At 37.9% G+C, this 23,182-nt stretch overlaps 1 protein-coding gene and 1 long non-coding RNA gene across 5 annotated transcripts in view; one reads left to right on the top strand and one right to left on the bottom strand.

Moving 5' to 3' along the window:
* Positions 1-19,909, top strand: part of KLHL7 (kelch like family member 7) — a 69,388-nt gene extending 49,479 nt beyond the window's left edge. For all 4 annotated transcript variants that reach the window (XM_032304464.1, XM_032304462.1, XM_032304463.1 and 1 more), the window contains 4 exons: positions 8,092-8,332; positions 12,420-12,621; positions 17,419-17,516; positions 18,468-19,909. In XM_032304464.1, coding sequence (XP_032160355.1) covers positions 8,092-8,332; positions 12,420-12,621; positions 17,419-17,516; positions 18,468-18,751 — 825 coding nt within the window. In that variant the 3' untranslated portion in view covers positions 18,752-19,909. The remainder of the gene's footprint in view (positions 1-8,091; positions 8,333-12,419; positions 12,622-17,418; positions 17,517-18,467) is intronic.
* LOC116568814 lies at positions 4,017-21,790 on the bottom strand. The gene is made up of 3 exons (XR_004276751.1): positions 21,568-21,790; positions 11,714-11,722; positions 4,017-4,027 (listed from the first exon to the last, which is right to left on the bottom strand). It is a non-coding gene; the product is annotated as an uncharacterized LOC116568814 (long non-coding RNA).
* Positions 21,791-23,182: the final 1,392 nt, after the last annotated feature.

Raw genomic sequence — 23,182 nt, 5'->3', positions numbered from 1 at the left:
TTTTAAATACTATTTTGTCTTTTTTTTTTTTTTGAAGATTTTATTTATTTATTTGACAGAGAGATAGCACAAGTGCAGAGGGAGAGGGAGAAGTAGACTTTCCACTGAGCAGGGAACAGGATGCAGCAATGCAGCACTGGATCCCTAAGCCAAAGGCCGATGCTTAACCAACTGATCCACCCAGGCACACCTTCTTAAATTAGTTTTACTTTGACTTTTTTGTTAAAACATTTAGCACTGTTATAAGCATTTGCTCTGAGAAGTTGTTTTCCTTTTACCATGTTTTTGGCACCATTTGCCTGGTTGTTATATTTACTTTTTCTGTTTAAAACAAACAAACAAAAATGGGCACCTGGGTGGCTCAGTTTGTTAAGTATCTGCCTTCAACTCAGGTCATGACCCCAGGATCCTAGGATCCAACCCTGCTTAGGGCTCCCTGCTCAGCAGGGAGTCTCCTTCTTCCTCTTCCTCTGGCTCTCCCTCTGGCTCTCTGGCTCTCTCTCTCTCTAATAAATAAAATCTTTTAAAAAAAAAAATGCTCACTCTAGAAAATTCAAATATAGCATGATGTAAAAGAGAAAGCCAGGACAATCCCAGTATCAAAAGACATCATCAACACCATTCCAGTCTTCTCCATTTTACATATATGGGATCATACTGTATGTGCTGTCTTGCAGGAACTATTTTTACTCTTTTAGCATTTATATTGTGGAGTTATTTTCATGTCAGCGAGAATATCATCCTTTTGAAGGGCTACAGAGTATTCCATCATAAGGATATAGCATAATTTATCTAAGTCTAAGGATATACTGTAATTTGTTTAATTCTTATCTTCTTCATGCTCATCTGGCCTATTTCCTATTTTTTTCCTGTTAAAATACCCCTGAAGTGAAACATCTTGTATATGCCAGCTTTATACACTGTCCCAGTTTTTTCTGTAGGGTAAATTCCTGGGAGAAGAATTGTTCTAGCAAAAGATAAAGATAGAAACTATTTTGATTTACCAAAAAAGTAAAGAAAAGCCTGGTTTCTAACATCAGGTACTATTTGTTGGTTGGTCATAGATTTCCTGTCCCTCAGTAGTGCCACCAAACGACCAGGGGCCAGAGTGACAAGATGCTTCCTGGAGTCAGTGTGGTTTAAAGGCAGTCCTATAGTGAGGAACTGGTTCAGATTAGGAGCCATGTGCAGGATCTACAGTCTTTGACCTTTAGAAAGTATAAAATGAAGAGGGCTCAGCTGGATGAGACATTTACACAAATGTGGCCTAACATCCAATAGAAATATTCCCTTCAATATGCTAAGCCCTGGGCCAAATACCATACAAAGACAGGGGAAAATCCCAGTTTTTCAGAGAAGCTGTGGTTATAGTGCTTAAGCATTGCTTTTCTTTCTTTTTTTTTTTTAAGATTTTATTTATTTATTTGTCAGAGAGAGTGAGCACAAGCAGACAGAGAGGCAGGCAGAGGCAGAGGGAGAAGCAGGCTCCCCGCTGAGCAAGGAGCCCGACGTGGGACTCGATCCCAGGACGCTGGGATCATGACCTGAGCCGAAGGCTGCTGCTTAACCAACTCAGCCACCCAGGCATCCCAAGCATTGCTTTTCTAAGTGATAAGATAGGGAGGCTGTGCAGAAGGACCTCAGTGGCCATCCTGCCAACATCCTGATTTGTATGATTTGTAGATGAGGCTGGTTCACTTCCTTTGATGTCAAGTGAGATGCCCAGAGTAACTTAGCTAGAAATACAGCAGGAACAGAACCCATATTATTCCATTCCCAGTCCAGTGTTCTTTCTAGGAGGCCCTGTAAGAAGATTTTTTCTTTAAGATTTTATTTATTTATTTGACAGAGAGAGAGATCACAAGTAGGCAGAGAGGCAGGCAGAGAGAGAGGGGAGGAAGCAGGCTCCCCGGTGAGCCAAGAGCCCGATGTGGGGCTCGATCCCAGGACCCTGGAATCATGACCCGAGCCAAAGGCAGAGGCTTCAACCCACTGAGCCACCCAGCTGCCCCCTGTAAGAAGATTTTTAAAGAAGCAGAGCAGTGTAGGAGTTAAGAGTACAATTTTGGAGTCCAACAAATTTGGACTTAAATACTGGGTTCACCACTTTCTAACTCTGTAACCTTTGACATGGTACTTAACTTTCTAAGATTTTGTTATCTATTAGATAAGGTTCTTACCTCATAGGATTATTGAGGAAATTAAATAAAATAATGTTTTAAGGTATTTCAGGATAGTTCCTGGAAAGGGCACTGCTCTATAATGAATTAACTAACTGTTAGCTCTTTGTTCAGAGAGGCTTTCTAAATCATTAGGACCCTAAGATATTGAATTTTAGGGCTGAAAGGGAAGGGCCCTAAGATCGTCTAGTTCAGTCTTTTTGTTTCAAAGGATTAGGGAACTAACATCCCTGAAAGGTGAAGTGACTTTGTATGACCCACAGCTTCTCCACAGCCTAGCTCAGTGCCTGTGTTTCCCAGCTCCACAGAGCTGCATTCTTTGTGACCTTCTGAAATGAATGAAGCCAGAAGTGTTTTATGCATTTTTCATGAAACTGCTTCTAGGGATGTTCTTGCATCTGGTATAAACCTGCTTTCTCTATGGATTGTTGCCGTAGTTCTATGATTATTTTTTTTAAAGATTTTATTTATTTATTTGACAGAGAGAGATCATAAGTAGACAGAGGCAGGCAGAGAGAAAGAGGAGGAAGTAGGCTCCCTGCTGAGCAGAGAGCCCGATGTGGGGCTCAATCCTAGGACCCTGGGATCATGACCTGAGCCGAAGGCAAGGCTTTAACCCACTGAGCCAGCCAGGCGCCCCTCTATGATTATTTTTTAAATAGCTCTTAGAAACTAAGGGGTGCCTGGATGGCTCAGTCAGTTAAAAGTCTGCCTTAGGTTCAGGTCATGATCCCAGGGTCCTGGCATCGAGCCCCAGTTGAGGCTGCCTGCTTAGTGGGGAGTCTGCTGCTCCCTCTGCCTCTGCCCCTCCCCCTGCCCGTGCTCTCTTGCTCTCTTTCTCTCTCTCAAATAAATAAATAAATAACAGTCCTTTAAAGAAAAGAAACTAAAATTAGTCAGATAATAGCTTAACAGAAAGTACTTATAATTTAGTAATCTTAAACTCAGATTACATTGACTCCTTGACGTTTCTCCAGAAATCTTAAGGTTTTACATTTTTCTTAATTTTGCTTTCCTTTTTTTCTAAGATCTTATTTTTGCTTTGTTTCCCCTCAAAATTATCCAAAATAAAATTCTCAAGTCTTATAAATAAAAAGTATTTCTTTTATTTTGGATTTGGTTATCTTGATTATTGAAATCTATATCTGTGGTGTCTCTATTCTTTGAAGACTCAGTGTGTTTTTAGAATGCAGATTAGTATAAAATCAGTCCTTACTCTCAAGGAAAATAGCAGGCTGATGTTTTTGCCTTAAGGGATTTAGAGAAGCTATTACAGCCCCTCACCTGAAGAAGCATTTCACTGTTGGGGTGCCTGGGTGGCTCAGTGGGTTAAGCCGCTGCCTTCGGCTCAGGTCATGATCTCAGGGTCCTGGGATCGAGTCCTGCATTGGGCTCTCTGCTCAGCAGGGAGCCTGCTTCCCTCTCTCTCTCTCTGCCTGCCTCTCAGTCTACTTGTGATTTCTCTCTGTCAAATAAATAAATAAAATCTTCAAAAAAAAAAAAAGAAGAAGCATTTCACTGTCTTGTAGCATCTCACTGCTGCTGGAAAATCATCCAGGACAGGATGTAATGGAGTGCTCAGTCACCAAGTCCAGACTTTAGTGTGGTGGGGGATTCAGAGCAAGGCAGTCAGGGAAGCCTGCAAAAAGGAAAGAAGTCTTGACCTTGAGCTTGAAAAAAGTCTAGAGTGTATATATCACAACAGAGGCAAGAAAGGCTAACTAGGATGAGAGAAGACAGAACTTTTATGTGAATGTGTATGCGTATGGATGCATAAATGGGTGATATGTCAAAACTTCCTTCTACCTTTGTTTTTTCCAGGCTTTCCAGTTTTCCCATTTTCCTATCTTCTCCTCAGCCAAGCAGCATGAAATAGATACTCAATAAAACTTAACTGAATTAGATTATGTTTTTAGAATAACAGTTCTCTGCCTGCACACATACACTGTAACTCTACTGCTGTGTATCTGTCTTATTGCTGACATAAAAGCTGCATGTCCCTGTAGCTTGACCTGTAGCCTAGGAGCTTAGGAAACCTTAAGCAACCCTTCTTCTACGTGCAGGCCCCAGGTTGGGAGTAGTCCCATCACTAAGATAAGACCTGGCATTCATATTTATGGAACCTGTAAGTCTGACTACTCATCTATATTTTTACGTTCTCTGCTTGCTTTCTCAACTACGCACATTACCTCCTAGGCAGTATAACAAGTTACTAAAGGGCAAACATCAAATCACCTTCTTAGCATTTTCTTTTGGGTGAGGAATAGATTGGGAAAATTTGACTTTCCAGTGAGATCTACCCATACACACACACGGGAAAAAAATCCCCCCCACCCCGTTCATTTATACAGCCACAGCCAGGTGTTTTCAAACACAGGCGCATTTGACCCCTGGTAGGTATATTTAATGAGCTCAAATGTTAAAACATTAAATTTTAGCTGAAATGAAATTATACTTGAAAATATAAATGAAATTATTCTAGGCAAAATGTTTGCAAAGGTCATTTCATCTGCCTAGAAGATAAACTATTAGAATATTAAATATAGTCAGTATTGATCAGACTTAGTGTCTAACATGTACTTTGACCAGCGACAGTATTTGGAGAGATGAAAAAGACTTAAAAACTTTGAGGATGGGCACCTGGGTGGCTCAGTGGGTTAAACCTCTGCCTTCGGCTTAGGTCATGATCTCAGGGTCTTGGGATCGAGTCCTGCATCGGGCTCTCTGCTTGGCAGGGAGCCTGCTTTCTCCTCTCTTTCTCTGCCTGCCTGTCTGCCTACTTGTGATCTCTCTCTGTCAGATAAATAAATAAAATCTTAAAAAAAAAAAACAAAAAACTTGAGGGTATCTAAGGAAGTCAGAGCCCATATTACAAGTAGATAGAAGCATGTGCCTTTTTGCCCCCCACCCCACCACATACATACACACACACACACACACACACACACACACACACACACAGGCTAATCATTTTTCCTTTGGGCTTATAGTTCAAAGAGAGCAGTTTATTTTAATTCTTAAATCTGGAGCCTAAGCCCTATACGACTGGTACATACAAGCACTCATTTATTTCTTACTCAAATCCTTGAGGAGTACTAGAAAATTAGAACTATTCTGTTACCAAACTCTTGGGAATTATTCCCCCTTTTTTTGGAACTTGGTATCCTTTGTCTCAGTGTTCAAGCTCATTTAGCTAAAAGGAAACATTTAGTTTGTGTTTTTAATCCCAGCTCCTACATGGTCAGTTATTTTTAATCTGAAGAGTAGTAAATCTTAGAGATCATTCAAAAGAATCTATCGCCCACTTTCTCATCCTGAAATTAAGGAAGAGCAGGGAAAGATAATGTTCTTGTGGCTATCTTTAGAAATTATAGATAAGTTCCCATATTACTTTCTAATAATATCAAATAAATTGGGTATAAGAGTGGCAAGACTTGAAATTCACTGAGTTAACAGTGTATCTTATTAATGAAACTATTTTTCTGCTAATGAACTTTGGCAGGTAGGAATATGAATATATTTCAGAATATGTAAGAGAATTTTTAGTTTGCTTTTGAGGGATCACGCCCTGTTGAGTATAGTAATTATTTTCTCTCATTTTTTTTCATTCTATGGTATGCGACTCTAAGAAAACAAATTTTAAAAATAAGTTTCCCCAGGGGGTGCCTGGGTGGCTCAGTCGGTTAAGCGTCTGCCTTCGGCTGAGGTCATGATCTCAGGGTCCTGGGATGGACCCCAGCATCAGGCTCCCTGCTCAGCGGTGAGTCTCCTTCTCCCTCCCCCCCTCCCCCCAGCTCATTCTCACTTGTGCGCTCTCTTCCTCTTACCCTCCCTCTCTTTTTCAAATAAATAAAATATTGAAATAATAATTTTCCCGAGTTTTTTGGTACCCATTGAGGAAAACAAACTTTGGGGGAAATGTTGTATTTATCCTGTAGTTTTGTGTGCCTGCCAGTCAGGAGGACACATAGATCTAAGTTGAGAATAAAACAAGGATTAAGACTCTCATTTTTCTGGCCACACAGAAAGCAGAATGTTTATCATCGCTAGGAGCTGACACCTTGATGTGTTCCACATGAGGGGTTCTTCTTTTTCCTGAGACCATTCCTCATGTTCTGTGATGCTTAATCTCATCTGATGAATGCCTGAAATACTGGACACTAGTGTGATAGCTATCCATCAGATTTTCCCAGAGGGAACTCAGCATTAATAGTCATACACACACATGCTTTGCTCAATGAGATCAGGAATTGTTTGGATTTCTCTTTGAAATTCTCTAATTGTTTTCAGATATTTTCAGAAAGCAGCAGGAACACTGTAGCTTCCTTGCTCAAAAAAAGGGGGAGGATCCAAGATCCTGTAGCTTTGGGAGAAATCCCCCCATACATTTACATAGAAGAAGGTCCTTGGATGTACCAAACATAGTGAGGAAATGAAATGATCCCATGAACTGCCCTTGTTGTGAAGTACTGATACATGCTCATTTCTAATCATCAGGAAGAAAAAAGTAGGTTTCCAGACTGGTTAAAACAGATTACTCAAATATTTCATAGTAAATATCACAGCTTTAAGAGTCCAGCTAAATAAACTGGCTCAACTGAATATTTTTTAAAAATGTAATATCACAGAAGTCTACAAAATATCTTCTAGCTTTAGACATCAGCAGCATAACAGCAGTTTAAGCTTCATATTATCCAGTGATTTTTTAAATATTTTATTCATTGATTTAGAGAGTGCACATATATGTGAGCTGGGGGAGGGACAGAGGGAGAGAAAGAATCTCAAGCAATCTCCTCACCAGTGGAGCTCGACTCAGGGCCTGATCCCACAAGCCAAGATCATGACCTGAGCTGAAATCAAGAGTCTGCGCCTAACCAACTGAGCCACCCAGGCACACTGCCAATGATTCTTTATATCATTCTGTATATCTGGCAGGAAAGGAATGGGTATGTTTACATTTGGGTTTTTATTGTTGTTCTTGTTGTTTAATTTTTTTTTTTTTTTTTGAGAGAGAGGGAGAGAGAGAGCACAAGCAAGAGGAAGGGACAGAGATGGAGAGAAGCAGGCTCCCCGCTGAGCAGGAAGCCCAATGCGGGGCTCAGTTCCAGGACCCTGAGATCATGACCTAAGCTGAAGGTAGACACAACCAACTGAGCCACCCAGGCAACCTTGTTCTTATTTGTAAAGATTTATTTATTTATTTATTTATTTGAGAAAACGTGTGTGCAGGGGGAGGAGCAGAGAGAGAATCTCAAGCAGACTCCCCACTGAGCACAAAGCCCCACTTGCAGCTCTATCCCACAACCCCAACGAAGGTCATGACCTGAGCTGAAATCAAGAATCAGACATACGGGTGCACCCAGGTGGCTCAGTGGGTTAAAGCCTCTGCCTTCGGCTTAGGTCATGATCTCAGGGTCCTGAGATCGAGCCCCGCATTGGGCTCTCTGCTCAGCAGGGAGCCTGCTTCCTCCCCACTCTCCCTGCTTGTGATCTCTGTCTGTCAAATAAATAAAATCTTTAAAAAAAAAAAAAATCAGACATTCAGGGAAGCTACCCTGGCGCCCCTGTTTACATTTGAAAGTTGTGGGGTTTTTTTCTAAATTACAAAGCTATTTATTTTAGAATTTTCTTGTGTTATCATCCTTAATAACAGAAGGAATAGAAGACTGGTGGTAGTGATGCATCCAGATGTATTAGAGTTTAATCTGGAGCCAGAAAACACCCAAAGCAGTCACCAACATTCTTAAGAAATCACACAAGATTAAATTAGATCGTGTCTCAAGCCAAACTATATGTACTCTAGCAAACTAACATACTCCTATATTTTGTATTTTCTCAACTATATCTTTGCCTCATTTGTGTCAATTATATTTTTGCATTACTGACCGCTTCCTGTCCTTTCCGGTTACAGGATTATAGCTGGACAGACATCCGCTGCCCCTTTGAAAAACGAAGAGATGCAGCATGTGTATTTTGGGACAATGTAGTATACATTTTGGGTGGCTCTCAGCTTTTCCCCATAAAACGAATGGATTGCTATAATGTCGTGAAGGATAGCTGGTATTCCAAACTGGGTCCTCCAACACCTCGAGACAGCCTTGCCGCCTGTGCAGCAGAAGGCAAAATTTACACATCTGGAGGTTCCGAAGTTGGTAAGGACGTAACTCAGTATTTTTGTCTGGGGAAGGTGTTTTACCAAGTGTTCCTTGGCTTTCATATTTACAAACAATTGGTATTGTCTTTTTGACTATTTTTTTTGAAGATTTTATTTATTTGACAGAGATCCCAAGTAGACAGAGAGGCAGGCAGAGAGAGATGGGGGAAGCAGACTCCCCGCTGAGCAGAGAGCCCGATGCAGGGCTCTATCCCAGGACCCTGAGATCGTGACTTGAGCCAAAGGCAGAGGCTTTAACCCACTGAGCCCCCCAGGCGCCCCTTTTTAACATAATTTAAATATATATCTGTCACATTTTAGATCCCATTTCCCTGAAGGTTTACCTTACTCTTCTATGAATCATTTTACAAGAACTTCAGGTTCCTAGATTATGTTAATTGTCCCATTTTTTTCTCATATCATCTGGATTTTAGTTCTATCTAGATTAATTTCATTTTAAAAAAATATTTTCTTTTTATTTATTTGTGAGTGAGACTAAATGAGCAGGGGAAGGGAGGGGCAGAGAGAGAAGGAGAAGCAGACTCCCCCCTAAGCAAAGAGCCCAATATGGGGCTCAGTCCCAAGGACCCCGAGATCATGACCTGAGCCAAAGGCAGACATTTGACTGACTGAGCCAACTTGGTGCCCCTAGATTAATTTTAGATACATAATATTATTTGCTTTAAAGACTTCAGAGTTTGGCTCACTGACAGACCCTTTAAAATCTATTACATTCACATTTTTTAAATCTTATTACCTGTTCTTTATTTGTATCAGAGAAAAGTAAGAATCATATTTCTCATTTGCATTTATTCTTTAACTATTTAATATAAAGGCTGGGAGTGCTGTTTTATGCTTAATTGATCAGAACAGGGTATGGATTTGGGTGTAAAAAATCTTTGTCGTTGATGAGTAATTTGTTAGTGTCCAGTGGTGGTCTTTTTCTAAATGAATAATTTTTCTAAATGGATATTCTAGGTGCAGACTAGATGCATAATAGCTCTCACCTTTTCAAATAGTTTCTTTAGTTAAATAATGGGCTTATAAAGAAAACTAGGAAGACCCAAGTAAACCTGAGGTATGGAATTCAAATGTCAATTAAGTCTTTATTTTCTTTGATGATTTTTATAGTAGGCCAAAGAATGTTTTACTTTTGGTCAGCATATTTATGTTTTAAGTTTTTACTCCCCCACAAGATGTCAAAAGAATATTAGAAAAATTAAAGGTATTTTAAAATGTGACTTAAGAAATTACCTTTTCCCCCGCTTTAAAAACATTTTTTTTTTAAATTTATTTATTTATTTGTCAGAGAGAGATCACAAGTAGGCAGAGAGGCAGGCAGAGAGAGAGAGGAGGAAGCAGACTCCCTGCTGAGCAGAGAACCCGATGCGGGACTTGATCCCAGGACCCTGAGATCATGACCCGAGCCGAAGGCAGCGGCTCAACCCACCGAGCCACCCAGGCGCCCTTTAAAAACATTTTTTAGAGAACATCTAATACAGCATATTTCAAATACAATAAATCTTAAAGATAATAGAAAGTAACTGTACTGTAGAAACACTTTTTGTGGAAATTAGATAACTTTATATCTTCAGCAATTACTAAGTCAATTTTTTACTTAAATAGTAGTTTCTCATGTCTGCCACACAGTGTGTATTTCCTCTTAGCACCAGCTGAATCTATGAAATTGAAAATGTTCTGAGAGTTAAAAAAAAAAAAGTTATTGTTAATCGAGACCATTACTTCTTCCATTTGTTACTCCCTGGACTCTGTTTTCTGTAGACCTTGACTGTGATGGAGAACCTTAAGGGTGGTGTTGTTTTTTAAGTATTATCAAGAAGCCCAGGAGTGGGAGATGAGTTACAATTAGGTTAAATTTTAACTTCATGGGGCACCTGGGTGGCTCAGTGAGTTAAGCCTCTGCCTTTGGCTCAGGTCATCATCTCCGGTGCTGGGATCAAGCCCCGCATTGGGTTCCCTGCTCAGCAGGGAGCCTGCTTCCCCCTCTCTCTCTGCCTGCCTCTCTGCCTACTTGTGATCTCTCTGTCAAATAAATAAAATCTTTAAAATTTTTTTTTAATTTTTTAAAAAGTTTTTATTTAAATCCTAGTTAACATACAGTGTAATATTAGTTTCAGGTATACAATTTAGTCATTCAACACTTCATGCAACACCCAGTGCTCATCACAGCAAAACAATGAAATTTTTTTCTGATTATAATTTCAAATGTGAAAAAGCCAGAAGATTTAAGAAAAAGTTGAAATATTTTAAAAATGAAACAGCAATGTCTAGTCTAGTGGTCTTAATGGTTGTGTGTGTGTGTGTGTATGTATCTCTCCACATATAAATAATCCTAATGCTTTTAAAATCATACATATATATGTATTTATGTATATATATTCAGTGTCATACTATATAAAATTTTCCTTTTTTCTTAATAATTTTTTATATTTTTTTATAAACGTATAATGTATTATTAACCCCAGGGGTAAGGTCTGTGACTCGCCAGGTTTACAGACTTCACAGCACCCATCTTGTTTCATTTATTCTCTTCCTACCCCCCAAACCCCCAATGTTGCATCTCTACTTCCTCATATCAGGGAGATCATATGATAGTTGTCTTTCTCTTATTGACTTATTTTCACTAAGCATAATACCTTCTAGTTCCATCCACATCATCACAAATCACAAGATTTCATTTCTTTTGATGGCTGCATAGTATTCCATTGTATATATATACCAGATCTTCTTTATCCATTCATCTGTTGATGGACATCTAGGTTCTTTCCGTAGTTTGGCTATTGTGGACATTGCTGCTATAAACATTCAGGTGCACATGCCCCTTCAGATCACTATGTTTGTATCTTTAGGGTAAATACCCAGTAGTGCAATTGCTGGGTCATAGGGTAGCTCTATTTTCAACTTTTTGAGGAACCTCCATGCTGTTTTCCAGAGTGGTTGCACCAGCTTGCATTCCCACCAACAGTGTAGGAAGGGTTCCCCTTTCTCTGCATCCTCACCAGCATCTGTCATTTCCTGACTTGCTAATTTTAGCCATTTTGACTGGTGTGAGGTGGTATCTCATTGTGGTTTTGATTTGTATTTCCCTGATGCCAAGTGATGTGGAGCACTTTTTCATGTGTTTGTTGGCCATCTGGATATCTTCTTTGCAGAATGTCTGTTCATGTCCTCTGCCCATTTCTGAATTGGATTATTTGTTCTTTGGGTGTTGAGTATGGTAAACTCTTTATAGATTTTTGGATACTAGCCCTTTATCTGATATGTCATTTGCAAATATCTTCTCCCATTCTGTCAGTTTTCTTTTGGTTTTGTTAACTGTTGCTTTGTTGTGCAAAAGCTAAAAAAATTTTTTTTTAACTTCTTTTTTCTTGGGAAGGAAAAAAGCACTTGTTGCTTTATTAGTATCATTTATAAAATTCTTTATTGAGCCCCTATAATGTACAGAAGTTATAAGACAGGATGTATATGTTTTGCTGTTAAAATGTGTAATCAAAGTACACTAGAGACATACAGTGATACCTTGAGAGTACAGTCCCGACTGGGTCAGCATGACTTCAGGGCTTACACAGCCACTGAGAGTAGTCAGGAAGAATAGTTTTTTAATGGTGCAGTGACTATTATAGAATGTTAAATGATAAACCTGAGCATATTATCAGGTAGTAGTTTTCAGAGTTTAAGGTATGGATTTACCATCTATAAATAGCTATGATTTATAAGGATTTAAAGTTTAAATAATTACCATCATGCCTAACTGGGCGTGAAGACATACATAATGTTACTTAATTTTTCTTCTGAAATCAAACCAATTTCTTTTCCTAAAGTTAGTTACCAATAAACATCTCCAGCACATCTTTTTAAAAAATATTTTTCTGAGATCTGTACAAACAGGGTTAGCTTTTTCTTAAGCTAGTCCCCCATTTTGCTGTTACTGTTAATTAAGTTCAGAAAAGACTACAACTTTATAAATTCTTCCTTCCAGTAAGTAATGACCAGCTCTACTGTCAGCTCCCTCCCAACCCACATATACACTAAGAGAAGCCTGATGGAGCCTTTTTCTTTTACAGGAAACTCAGCTCTATATTTATTTGAGTGCTATGACACGAGAACTGAAAGCTGGCACACTAAGCCCAGCATGCTGACTCAGCGCTGCAGTCACGGCATGGTGGAAGCCAATGGCCTGATCTATGTTTGTGGCGGAAGTTTAGGGAACAATGTTTCTGGGCGAGTGCTGAATTCCTGTGAGGTTTATGATCCTGCCACAGAAACGTATGTATCATTTAAAATTCTTATTTTAGGGACACCTGGGTGGCTCAGTGGGTTAAAGCCTCTGCCTTCGGCTCAGGTCATGATTCCAGGGTCCTGAGATTGAGCCCCGCTCTCTGCTCAGTGGGGAGTCTGCTTTTCCTCCTCTCTCTCTCTGCCTGCCTCTCTGCCTACTTGTGATCTGTCTGTCAAATAAATAAATAAAAATTTTAAAAACAAAAAAAATTTAAAAAAAATAAAAATATGTACACACTTTTGAAGGAGCTACATTCAGGACATGTTTATGTCCTGGACCCTTCCTCTGTACTTTAAGAAATGGCTTGACCTTAATATATCCTGTGGGAGCTCCTCTGTTTCTGTTCCTGTTTATGCAGTAATTGCCTATGAATGAGACAAGTCTGACTAATTCATCAAATTCATAAAATATTTTTGTTTGAGGTCAGGAAATGTGGAGAAGATGGGGAAGAATATATGGCCAGAAAATTTGCCTTTTTTTTTTTTTTTAAAGATTTTATTTATTTGAGAGAGATAGTGTGAGCACAAGCCAGGGGAGAGGAAGAGGGAGAGAAAGAAGCAGGCTCCCCACTGAGAAGGCAGCCCAGTGTGGGGCTTGATCCCAGAACCCTGGGATCATGACCCAGAGTTGAAGGTAGTTGCTTAACCAACTGAGCCACCCAGATGCTCTGTATATTTGCCTTTAATTGGAAACATTATGTATCAATTTGTGTATTAGTAAATCATACCCCTAGGTAAAATGTCTTAATTCTGAGCTCATGGTTACTAAATTATGTTTAGATACATATTTATTCATTATGATTATTCTTAAATCTGAGAAGTAAATAACTGCTTTTTAAAAGGCAAAATGCTAAAGAAGGAAATGGCTAGCCAGCTTTTCTGACCTTGTAATTGGTGATAGAACCTATTCAGTGTAGCCAGAGGCAATGTGCCAGTTACTGAAGGTGTGAGGTGTGATAAGTGCAGTGACATTAAACTAATAAGGGAATGACCACAGGTAATATCCCAGTCAGACCTTTAGTTGATACTCAGAACATCCAAAGGGATTTGATAAGAAAAGTTATTTATTGATTTGAAAGGTTTGTTCTTCCTTTACCAGCACAAATTACTGGGTAAATATGTTCAACTTAAATGTTACGCCAGAGAACTGCACCAAAAGTCTTATGCTCAAGTTTTATATTTAGGAAATATTGCCAGATTACAAAACATAGAAGTCTTCCATTCTAGCTCTTGGTTTAAATGAAAAGTAAGAATTTAATTATAAAATATGATTAATCATGTGCAATTATTTATTTATGCTTCCCACCTATTTTTAAAGGATTTAAAATAAATAACTCCTCTCCCAAACAAAACTGTAGTTACAATTGTTCTTTTCTCATTTCTTTGTTCAGCTGGTTACCAGTGTTAGAAATAAAATTGAAAACAACTTATCTTGAAACTTCCCTTTTGCTAAAGTTTAGAGACTAGAGATGCCGGGGTGGCTGAGTTGGGTACGCCTCCAAACTCTTGATTTCAGCTCAGGTCATGATCTCAGGGTCAGGAGATCCAGCTTCACATCGGGTCCCAAGCTCAGCAAGTGGTCTGCTGGAGATTCTCCTTCTGCTCTCCCCCCATTCCCTCTCTCCCTCTCTCCTTCTCTAAAATAAATAAATCTTTTTTTTTTTTAACTGTTGAGACTAGAAAATCTCTTTGAGATCATCAGATTTACTACTTCTCAGTGTTTTTCAAAAGGTATCTTTGTACTTGCCAGGGAACTCTGGGGATACCCCTTATCTCATTCTGTCATCCTTCATTTGAGCTGTCTGCCCCATCTTGTCCCAAACTATAAGAGGGGAGGGGGGTGTGTGCAACTCTCTTCCCTCCTATATCAGTCTCTACTTTACCTCCCAGACAACTGTGCTTAAAAAGTATTATAGCATACTAATTGGAAAACTGTAATCTCATTATCCTGCTTCCTAATTATTTTTTCATTTCTAAAAAATCTCTTAAAGTAGAACCCATACCAGATAAACTCCAAGATTCTAAATTTTGAGATCTTCATTCAGGCACTATGAGTGCAAATCAATATATTCTTATTCATAGTAGCAGAGAAAAAATATGAAGGAATTCTGCAACCTCGGTATTTTTTAAAATTAGGTAGCTGTGTTCAGTTTAGGTAATATCTTAAAACTCAAACAAGTTAACATTTCTTTTGTACATATTAAGCTTATGTGTGAGACTTGAATATTCTATATTCTCTTCAGTGCCCTTAAATTTTCCTAAGTGGAAGGCTAGTGTGACTATAATTACCCAGATCTTAAATGAAGTTATGTGCTACAATGATTTCCCTTTTTTTAATATGTGATCTATCCATCTAAGTTATTTTTTGTAAGAATTCTTTCTGATTTTTACAGTTTTCTAAAGTATTTTGTAACTACAGTGGTTTAATTGGAAGCTAAGAATTGAAGCCTTACGGAAATAATGTGACAGAGTTTCTGCAGTCAGAATTTTAAGAAGAGCTTCTAAACACAAAAGTTCAGGTTGGAGAGAGCAAGCACCTAGTAAATACTCTCCCCATGAAGTTACAGGAAGAAGAAAGTGTATGTTGTGAAACTTCCTAACTTTAAACCTTCAGGAGGCTTAAGTACACAGATATTTCTCCACTTACAATGAGGTTACATCCTGAGAAACCCATTGTCATTTGAAAATACTGTTACCTTGAAAATGGCATTTAATACAACTGACCTACTAAACATCATAGCTTAGCCCAACCTACCTTAAAACATGCTCAGAACATTTACATTAGCCTTACAGTTGGGCAAAATCATCTTAACACAAAAACTGTTTTGTAATAAAGTGTTGAATATCTCATGTAACATATCGACTACTGTACTGAAAGTGGAAAACAATGACTGTATGGGTACAGAATGGTTGTAAGTGTATCAGTTCTTCACCCTCGTGATCCAGGGCTTACTAGGAGCTGTGGCTCACTGCTGCTGTCAACATCATGAGAGAGTATCATATAGCTGGCCCAGGAAAAGATCAAAATTCAAAATGTCAAGTACAGTTTCTACTGCATATATTTCACTTTCGCATTATCATAAAGTCAAAAAATCCTAAGTTGAACCATTGTAAGTGAAGGACGACCCTACATAAAAATATGCTCTTATTTTATATCATGGACATGTGTAGAGAAGAAAGGAGTATATATTTTGAATTTTTCCAAGTCAGATACTATGTTTAATATACTTTGACAGCTCTCCGTATGCAACTTACTGCATGGAGAGGCAGTGGAGGGCCAATACTGGCTCCCACCTCTGAGCTGTATGCAGTCTTTTCACCTGGAAGAGCATGGATGTTTACCCTGGGGGGAAATAAAGGAATAACGTTGCCCATCTCACCTTACAGAGTGCTCTGAAAATCAATGTGGCATCTGTCAAACCACTTTTAAAACAAAACAATTTTATGAATATAAGGCAACAAAACAGTTGTTAATATTTCAGAGTTAATCATTATGTCCTAATTATATTTTGCAAAGTTAAATTTAGTAAATTATTTAAAAGAAGAGATGCAAATAAACATATTAAAAAGTTACACTTATAAAAAATAAATAAATAATTTTTTTTTTAAGTTACACTTATGTCAGATTACCCTTTTGTTGTTACTTGGATACTTTTGGTTTATGTTAGCTATTGAGACACAAGCCTGTGTGCCAGTACCACCTTCACAGTCACAAACCTCAGTTGTGTGTGTGGGGAGTGTATGCAAAAGAAGGAATTGAGTCTCACAGAAAAAAAAAAAAAATAACAGTTGTCTATGTATATGAGGCTGCTACCTATGAATTAATATTCTTCAACACTTGTGTCCACATTTATGTTCTCAATCTTTTTTTTTTAAGATTTTATTTATTTGACACAAAGAGAGAGCACAAACAGGGAACAGCAGGCAGAGGCAGAGAAGCAGCCCCCCCCACCCTGCTGAGCAGGGAGCCCCATGGCAGGGCTCCATCCCAGGACCCTGAGATCATGACCTGAGCCCAAGGCAGACACTTTAGCGACTGAGCCACCCAGGCACCCCTCAATCTCATTATTTATAGTAGTGGCCATGAACATAACAACATGCTAATAAGTATTAAATTTGACAGAATGACAGTACTTTTGTTACTTATGAATATTAACAAATACTACTAATTTGCTAGAGCCCAATGTTCAATTTGTGTTTGATTCATACATAAATACTAATTAAAACCACATGTAATGGGTGCCTGGATGACTCAGTTGTTTAAGTGACTGCCTTTGGCTCAGGTCATGGTCCTGGAGTCCTAGGATCGAGGTCTGCATCGCCTACCTGCTCAGCAGGGTGTCTGCTTCTCCCTTTGACCCTCTCCCTCATACTCTCTCTCTCTCAAATAAATAAAATCTTAAAAAAAAAAAAATACATGACAGTATTAGTATTTTATATTTTCTTAAGTATCCTCCCTTTCTTTTTTATTACCATTTTAACAAGTTACTGTGAACTAGGAAATGGATTTCTTCCAAAGATGTGTTAGTCTCCAAATATTCTCTATTTCTCATATTCTGTTGGAGTCGAAAGGAATAAAATCTCCGTTTACCTCACCTATAAATAAATTACCCAAAACCATATTAAACTTTTGTCTTCTAGCCTTTCAGATATGTGTTTGTGTGTGGGTGTGAACACATGTGAGTACTAAATGAGCACTAAACTGAGATAACAGACCTTTCCTATAAAGTAGTTTGCATACTTCCCGTGAACAAGTACTCTAAAAGCTTCCTCTCATTTTTTCAGATGGACTGAGCTGTGTCCAATGATTGAGGCCAGGAAGAATCATGGACTGGTATTTGTAAAAGACAAGATATTTGCTGTAGGTGGTCAGAATGGCTTGGGTATGTGACATTAAATCACTGTTCAACTTTCCCAGTGAGTTTGCTGATACCTCCTTCTCATAAATCTTTAAAACATTTCCTAAAATCTAAATACAGGCATTTATCACATACATTATTATGTTTATAGTTTTTGAGAACTAATGTATTTTACAAAACATTACAGTATATTTAATATCCCTCCGATGGCCATCAGTCATTGTGACAGTCTCAGCTTCACACACTTCCAAACACCCCCTGGGTAATAATGTCATACTAGCTAAAGAACTATTAAGTGACAGAAACATTTGAGTTTTTACAAACTTTTAAATACAACTTTTATGAGTTGTATACAGGCCCTAAATGACAAAGTATCCTTACCACTTTTAAACTTTGCATGAAAATATCAATATTACTATTTTTAAATTAGTAAATTTGATTTTTGTTTTCTTAAATAATTTGTAGTAAAAAAATCTGAAATTATTTCTTTAAATAATGGAGAATTTGGACTGAATCTATAGTCCACAAACCTCATTTTAGTACCTTTAAGCATTACATAAGTATAATAAAGAAATACTTTCTTCCCCTTCTCTTGTCTCCGGCCATTGCTGTTTTCCATAAACTGCTAAAAGATAAATGGCAGAAGGATTAAAAACTTTTGAATAATTATAGTCAAAGTTAATCAGAAGGAAAATCCACCGGTTTGTTTACCTTCCCAGAACAGATAGAACATTTATAATTTTGTAAAATAAACATACTTATTTAGGATTCAAGTAAAAATTAAGTTAAATTTTTATTGTGTTAAAGTAAAAATAAGAATAGATGATAGCTATATGGGTATTCATTTTAAGATTCATAACTGTTGAATATTTGAAAATGTTCATAATAAAATGTTGGGAAGATCCAAAGAATTATTACCTTAAGAGATCTTAGAACTGTTAACATAGTTGTTCATGCTGTTTTATTCTTTTGAAGGTGGTCTGGACAACGTGGAATATTATGATATTAAGTTAAACGAATGGAAGATGGTCTCACCAATGCCATGGAAGGGTGTAACAGTGAAGTGTGCAGCAGTTGGTTCTATAGTTTATGTCTTGGCTGGTTTTCAAGGTGTGGGTCGATTAGGACACATCCTTGAATATAATACCGAGACAGACAAATGGGTCGCCAACTCCAAAGTCCGAGCTTTTCCAGTAACAAGTTGTTTAATATGTGTTGTTGATACTTGTGGAGCAAATGAGGAAACACTTGAAACATGAAAAGTGAATGGACTTCAAGATTTATTGGAGACTCAAAAATATGGCCACCAGTGCTTTGTTCCAAGAGTTTGGTTACAAAGTTTTAGTTTGGTGTTTTGTTTTTTTTTAAGGAAATTTCAAGTAAAGTAAGATCGCTATGAAATAGATGTTTCTTTTATATGAATTTCCTTAATTCAAAGACCATATTTTAGCTGGCCACTTAACCAAGACATATCTAGCAAGAAAACTTGAAAAATCATAAGCATTTGATGAAAATATGAATTCTTGAATGAATTTTACATTTGAAACTATGATTATGGCAGAGTGGGGGATTGGCTCATCAGTGAAGCAGCCTCATCTTAGCTCTAGATTCTATTTTCATACATCATAGAAGTGCTATGTAGTTAGGTCTGTTTGTTTCTCTTCAGTCAAGAACTAAGAAATAGTATGAATTGTAAGTCAAATCAGGCAACTCTGATGAAGCATCTTAGTCTCACCTAATTTTGCTTGTCTTCATTTGTTCCATATAGTGCCAAATTTATTTCATTTTAAAAGCAAGCAAGAGTGAGTCAAGGTATACACCTGTTCTCTCACAGAACTTCATAAACACATTTTGGGCTTAAATGTACCCAGGTCCTCATGAAATATATTCAGTCCAATTAAATATAGTCCATCTTTTCAAACACAAAATGTCAAGCTTAGCACACTCAAATTAATTTATAGTACTGTTTTACCCAGTGGTTTAAAAAAATGATTATGCCTTTTCAGTCCTCACTGTTAAATAAAATAAAATCATAGTAAGAATGATTAGCAAAAGATAAAGCTATTTATAGCTAACTTCTAGGTTACTAGAATAGCACTGATAGTTACACAGTATCAATGTTGACTTTGAACTTCTTATGGATTAAAAAGATACATGATTTCTTTTCCTTACTAGGACACATCAGAGAGATTTGACCCAGTTATCTCCTAAAAGTTTTGTAATAATTTGAGTTAAATGTTTGTCATCTCATATTAATTGCTTTTATCTGGTCAATAAATCTTTCACAAACCCAGCTACTCATTTCTTTCCTAGTAATGTTTTGCCCTTTTACATTACAGAATGTATGGAATGAGCCATGTAAAGCTGTCACCATCAGTGTTTTTATCCAATAATATTAAATATTTTTTAACTTAAAATAGACTGCTAAGTTTTATTCATCCTTCATTTCAAATGTGTTAGGCAGTGGTTGTTTTTAAATTTGTGAAGCTGTATTTCTATTTTAATTTTCATTGCTTTATTTGTATGGGGTTATAATCTTAAATCCTAAAAATGTTTAAATGAAAAAGATTATAAATATAAAGTATACTGATAGGGGCGCCTGCATTGCCCAGTCAGGTTAAGCATCCGACTGTTGGTTTCAGCTAAGGTCGTGATCTCAGGGTTGTAAGATCAGCCCTGTGTGGAGCTCCTCTGCTGCTTAAGACTCTCTCTCCCTTTCCCTTTGCCCCTTTCCCCTGTGCTTGCACATATGCACTCTCTAGAAAATAAATAAATCTTTTTAAAAAGCATAATGATATATTTTTATTTAGAGTTTTTTATGCATGTTACAGCTTTATTGAAATGTAAATCACATTATACAGTTCACCCATTTAAAGTGTATATCATTCAGTGGTCTTTAATACATTCACAGAGTTGTGCTGTCATCATCACAATTTTGGAACATTCCCATCACCACAGAAGTCAAGTCCATACTAAGCAGTCACTCCCCGTTTTCCCCTGTATTAATTTCTTGTGGCTCCTGTAATGAATTGCCACAAAGTTGGTGACTTAAAACAACAGAAACTTACTCTTTCACAACTCAGGAAGCCAGAAGTCCTAAATCAGGGTGTCAGCAGGGTTGCCTTCTAGAGTTCTGAGGCAAAAACTGCCAACCTGCCCCCTAGCTTCTGGTGGTTGCTGGCGGTCCTTGACATTCATTGACTTATAACTGTGCCACTTCACTTACTGCCTCTGGCGTCACATGTCCTTCTTTCCTGTGTTTCCCTTGTGTCTTGATACGTTGTGATAAGGACAGCAGTCACTGGATTTAGCTAACCCTCCTCCCAATCTAGCATGACCTTATTTTAGCTAATAACATCTACAAACAATCTATTTCCAGATAAGGTCACATTCTGAAGTTCCAAGTGGACATGAATTTGGGTGGGGGGCGGGGGGGAACATTAGCCAACCCAATTACATCCTCCAGATACCCTAGACCTAGACAACCATTAAATTTTTCTGTCTGTAGATTTGCCTGTCTTGAACATTGTTATGTTGGGTTTTGAATTTTGTACTCCACTGGGGGAGAAAAGTCCAGGTTTTTTGGAGAGAAGAACATCCATTTATCATATTACAATTTACTTACATTACTTAATATGACACTCTCCCATATGGAATGTGAGCACTGTTTGAAATATTGTAAATGGACTAGCCTTTTCTTTGGCTGTATCAACTGACTGGAACATACTATAAGTATATAGACAGGTTTGATGTAGATGAAACCTGGGTTTGGGGGTTTTGTGGGGGGTTTTTTTAGGGGAGGTGGTGTTAGTAATCTCAGTAATTACTAATTAGTACTTTCTGCCTTGGGAAATATTCTACAAAATTATAAATGCCAGGATAATGGCACAGTATATTGGCAAGTTGGGTTTGGTTTTTTTTATTTGTTTGTTTGCTTTTTTGGTGTTCTGTTTTCTTTTCAGATGTATTTATTTACTTGAGGGGCAGAAGGAGAGACTCCTCAAGCAGACTCCCTGCCAGATGTGGAGCCCAGATTCCCAAGATCCCGACCCAAGCCAAAACCTGAAAGTCAGACACTGCATAAAAGTCCTGTCCTTTATATAAATGGCTCTGCTTTCTTTTTAGTAAACGTGCTACATTATTTTTCCATCCTTTGCAGTGACACTATTTTGATGACAGCAGTTTATATTTTCAAAAATCACAACTTGAACATGAAAGTTTAATGTCTTGAAAAAAGTGTTGGGGGGCGCCTGGGTGGCTCAGTCAGTTAAGTGTCTGCCTTTGGCTCAGGTCATGATCCCGGGGTCCTGGCATCGAGCCCCACACCGGGCTCTCTGCTCAGTGGAAAGTCTGCTCCTCCTCCTCCCTATGCCTGCCACTCCCCCTGCTGTGTTCTCTTTCTCTCTCTCTCTCTCCCTTTAATAATAAAATCTTTCCTTAAAAAAAAGTTACTATAAAAAACAGGACTTAATTACAATTGTGACCTAGCTTTCAAAAACCTGATCTGTAATCTTACAGGAAATTCTGAGTCACAAAAATGAGCCAGTTAATAAACAATTATTAACTAAGGAATCTATATTCCTTTTGCCTTATATTCTATTAACAGCAAAAAATTGAGATTTGCTGCCTGTCAGGATAAAAGAGTATTTGAAGGAAAGGTTGACTTTATTTTTCTTCTTCTCTTTTTTTTTTTTTTTTTTTTTTTTTTTTTTTTTTAGGGAGAGGGAGAGAAGTGGGAGGAGGCAAAGGGAGAGGGAGAAAATCTTAAGCAGGCTCCATGCCTAGCTAAGAGCCCAACTGGAGCTCAATCCCAGAACCCTGAGATGATGGCCTGAGCCAAAATCAAGAGTTGGATACTTACCTGACTGAGCCACCCAGGTGCCCCCAAAATTTCGCTTTTTAAGGATGACACCATTAACATACACCAACAATGTCCAGAAAATTCAGTCCACTCCAACATGGCACCAAACCAAGTCCCAAAAATCTGATAATATGAAGAGACATTTTCAGGTTGCATCCTTCAAATGTGCTAAATCCTTTATATATTCCTCCTAATATTTGCCTCAAAAGACTTCCAAAAGTTTGAACTAACTTTCATCTTCCTAACTTCCTCCTTCCCAAGACTATTCAAACTACTTTGAGAGAAATAAAAATTCTAAAGTTTGTGCTGGGAAATTGAAAGATTTTACTTTTCCAGAGCTTTAAGCCTCCTCTCATAACAGCTATAATATGGGTTCTGGATCTGGTTTGTTCAGTTCTTGTAGGGAACTTCTCTGATTATATCTTCCAACCATCTGTTGAATTTGTTTCCACTACCCATGTTTAATATCTAAGAATACTTTTTTTAAAATGATTATTTCATATAGCATGGTTATTGTTTCATGGTATCCTCTCTGAGGATACTTTAGTTTATTTTTATTTATTTTTTTTAAAGATTTTATTTATTTATTTGACAGACAGAGATCACAGGTAGGCAGAGAGGCAGGCAGAGGGAGAGGAAGGGAAACAGCCCGATGTGGGGCTCGATCCCAGGACCCTGGGATCATGACCTGAGCTGAAGGCAGAGGCTTTAACCCACTGAGCCACCCAGGCACCCATAGTTTTTTTTAACATTTTCTACACACTTGGTGTGTTTCTGCTTATTTTTTTCTGTTTGTTTTGCTCTTTTCTAGTCCCTGTCTGCAAATTTT

This window comes from Mustela erminea, chromosome 11, assembly GCF_009829155.1.
Source record: "Mustela erminea isolate mMusErm1 chromosome 11, mMusErm1.Pri, whole genome shotgun sequence".
In the NCBI taxonomy this organism is placed as follows: Eukaryota; Metazoa; Chordata; class Mammalia; order Carnivora; family Mustelidae; genus Mustela; species Mustela erminea.
This window is presented reverse-complemented; position numbering and strand designations above follow the sequence as displayed.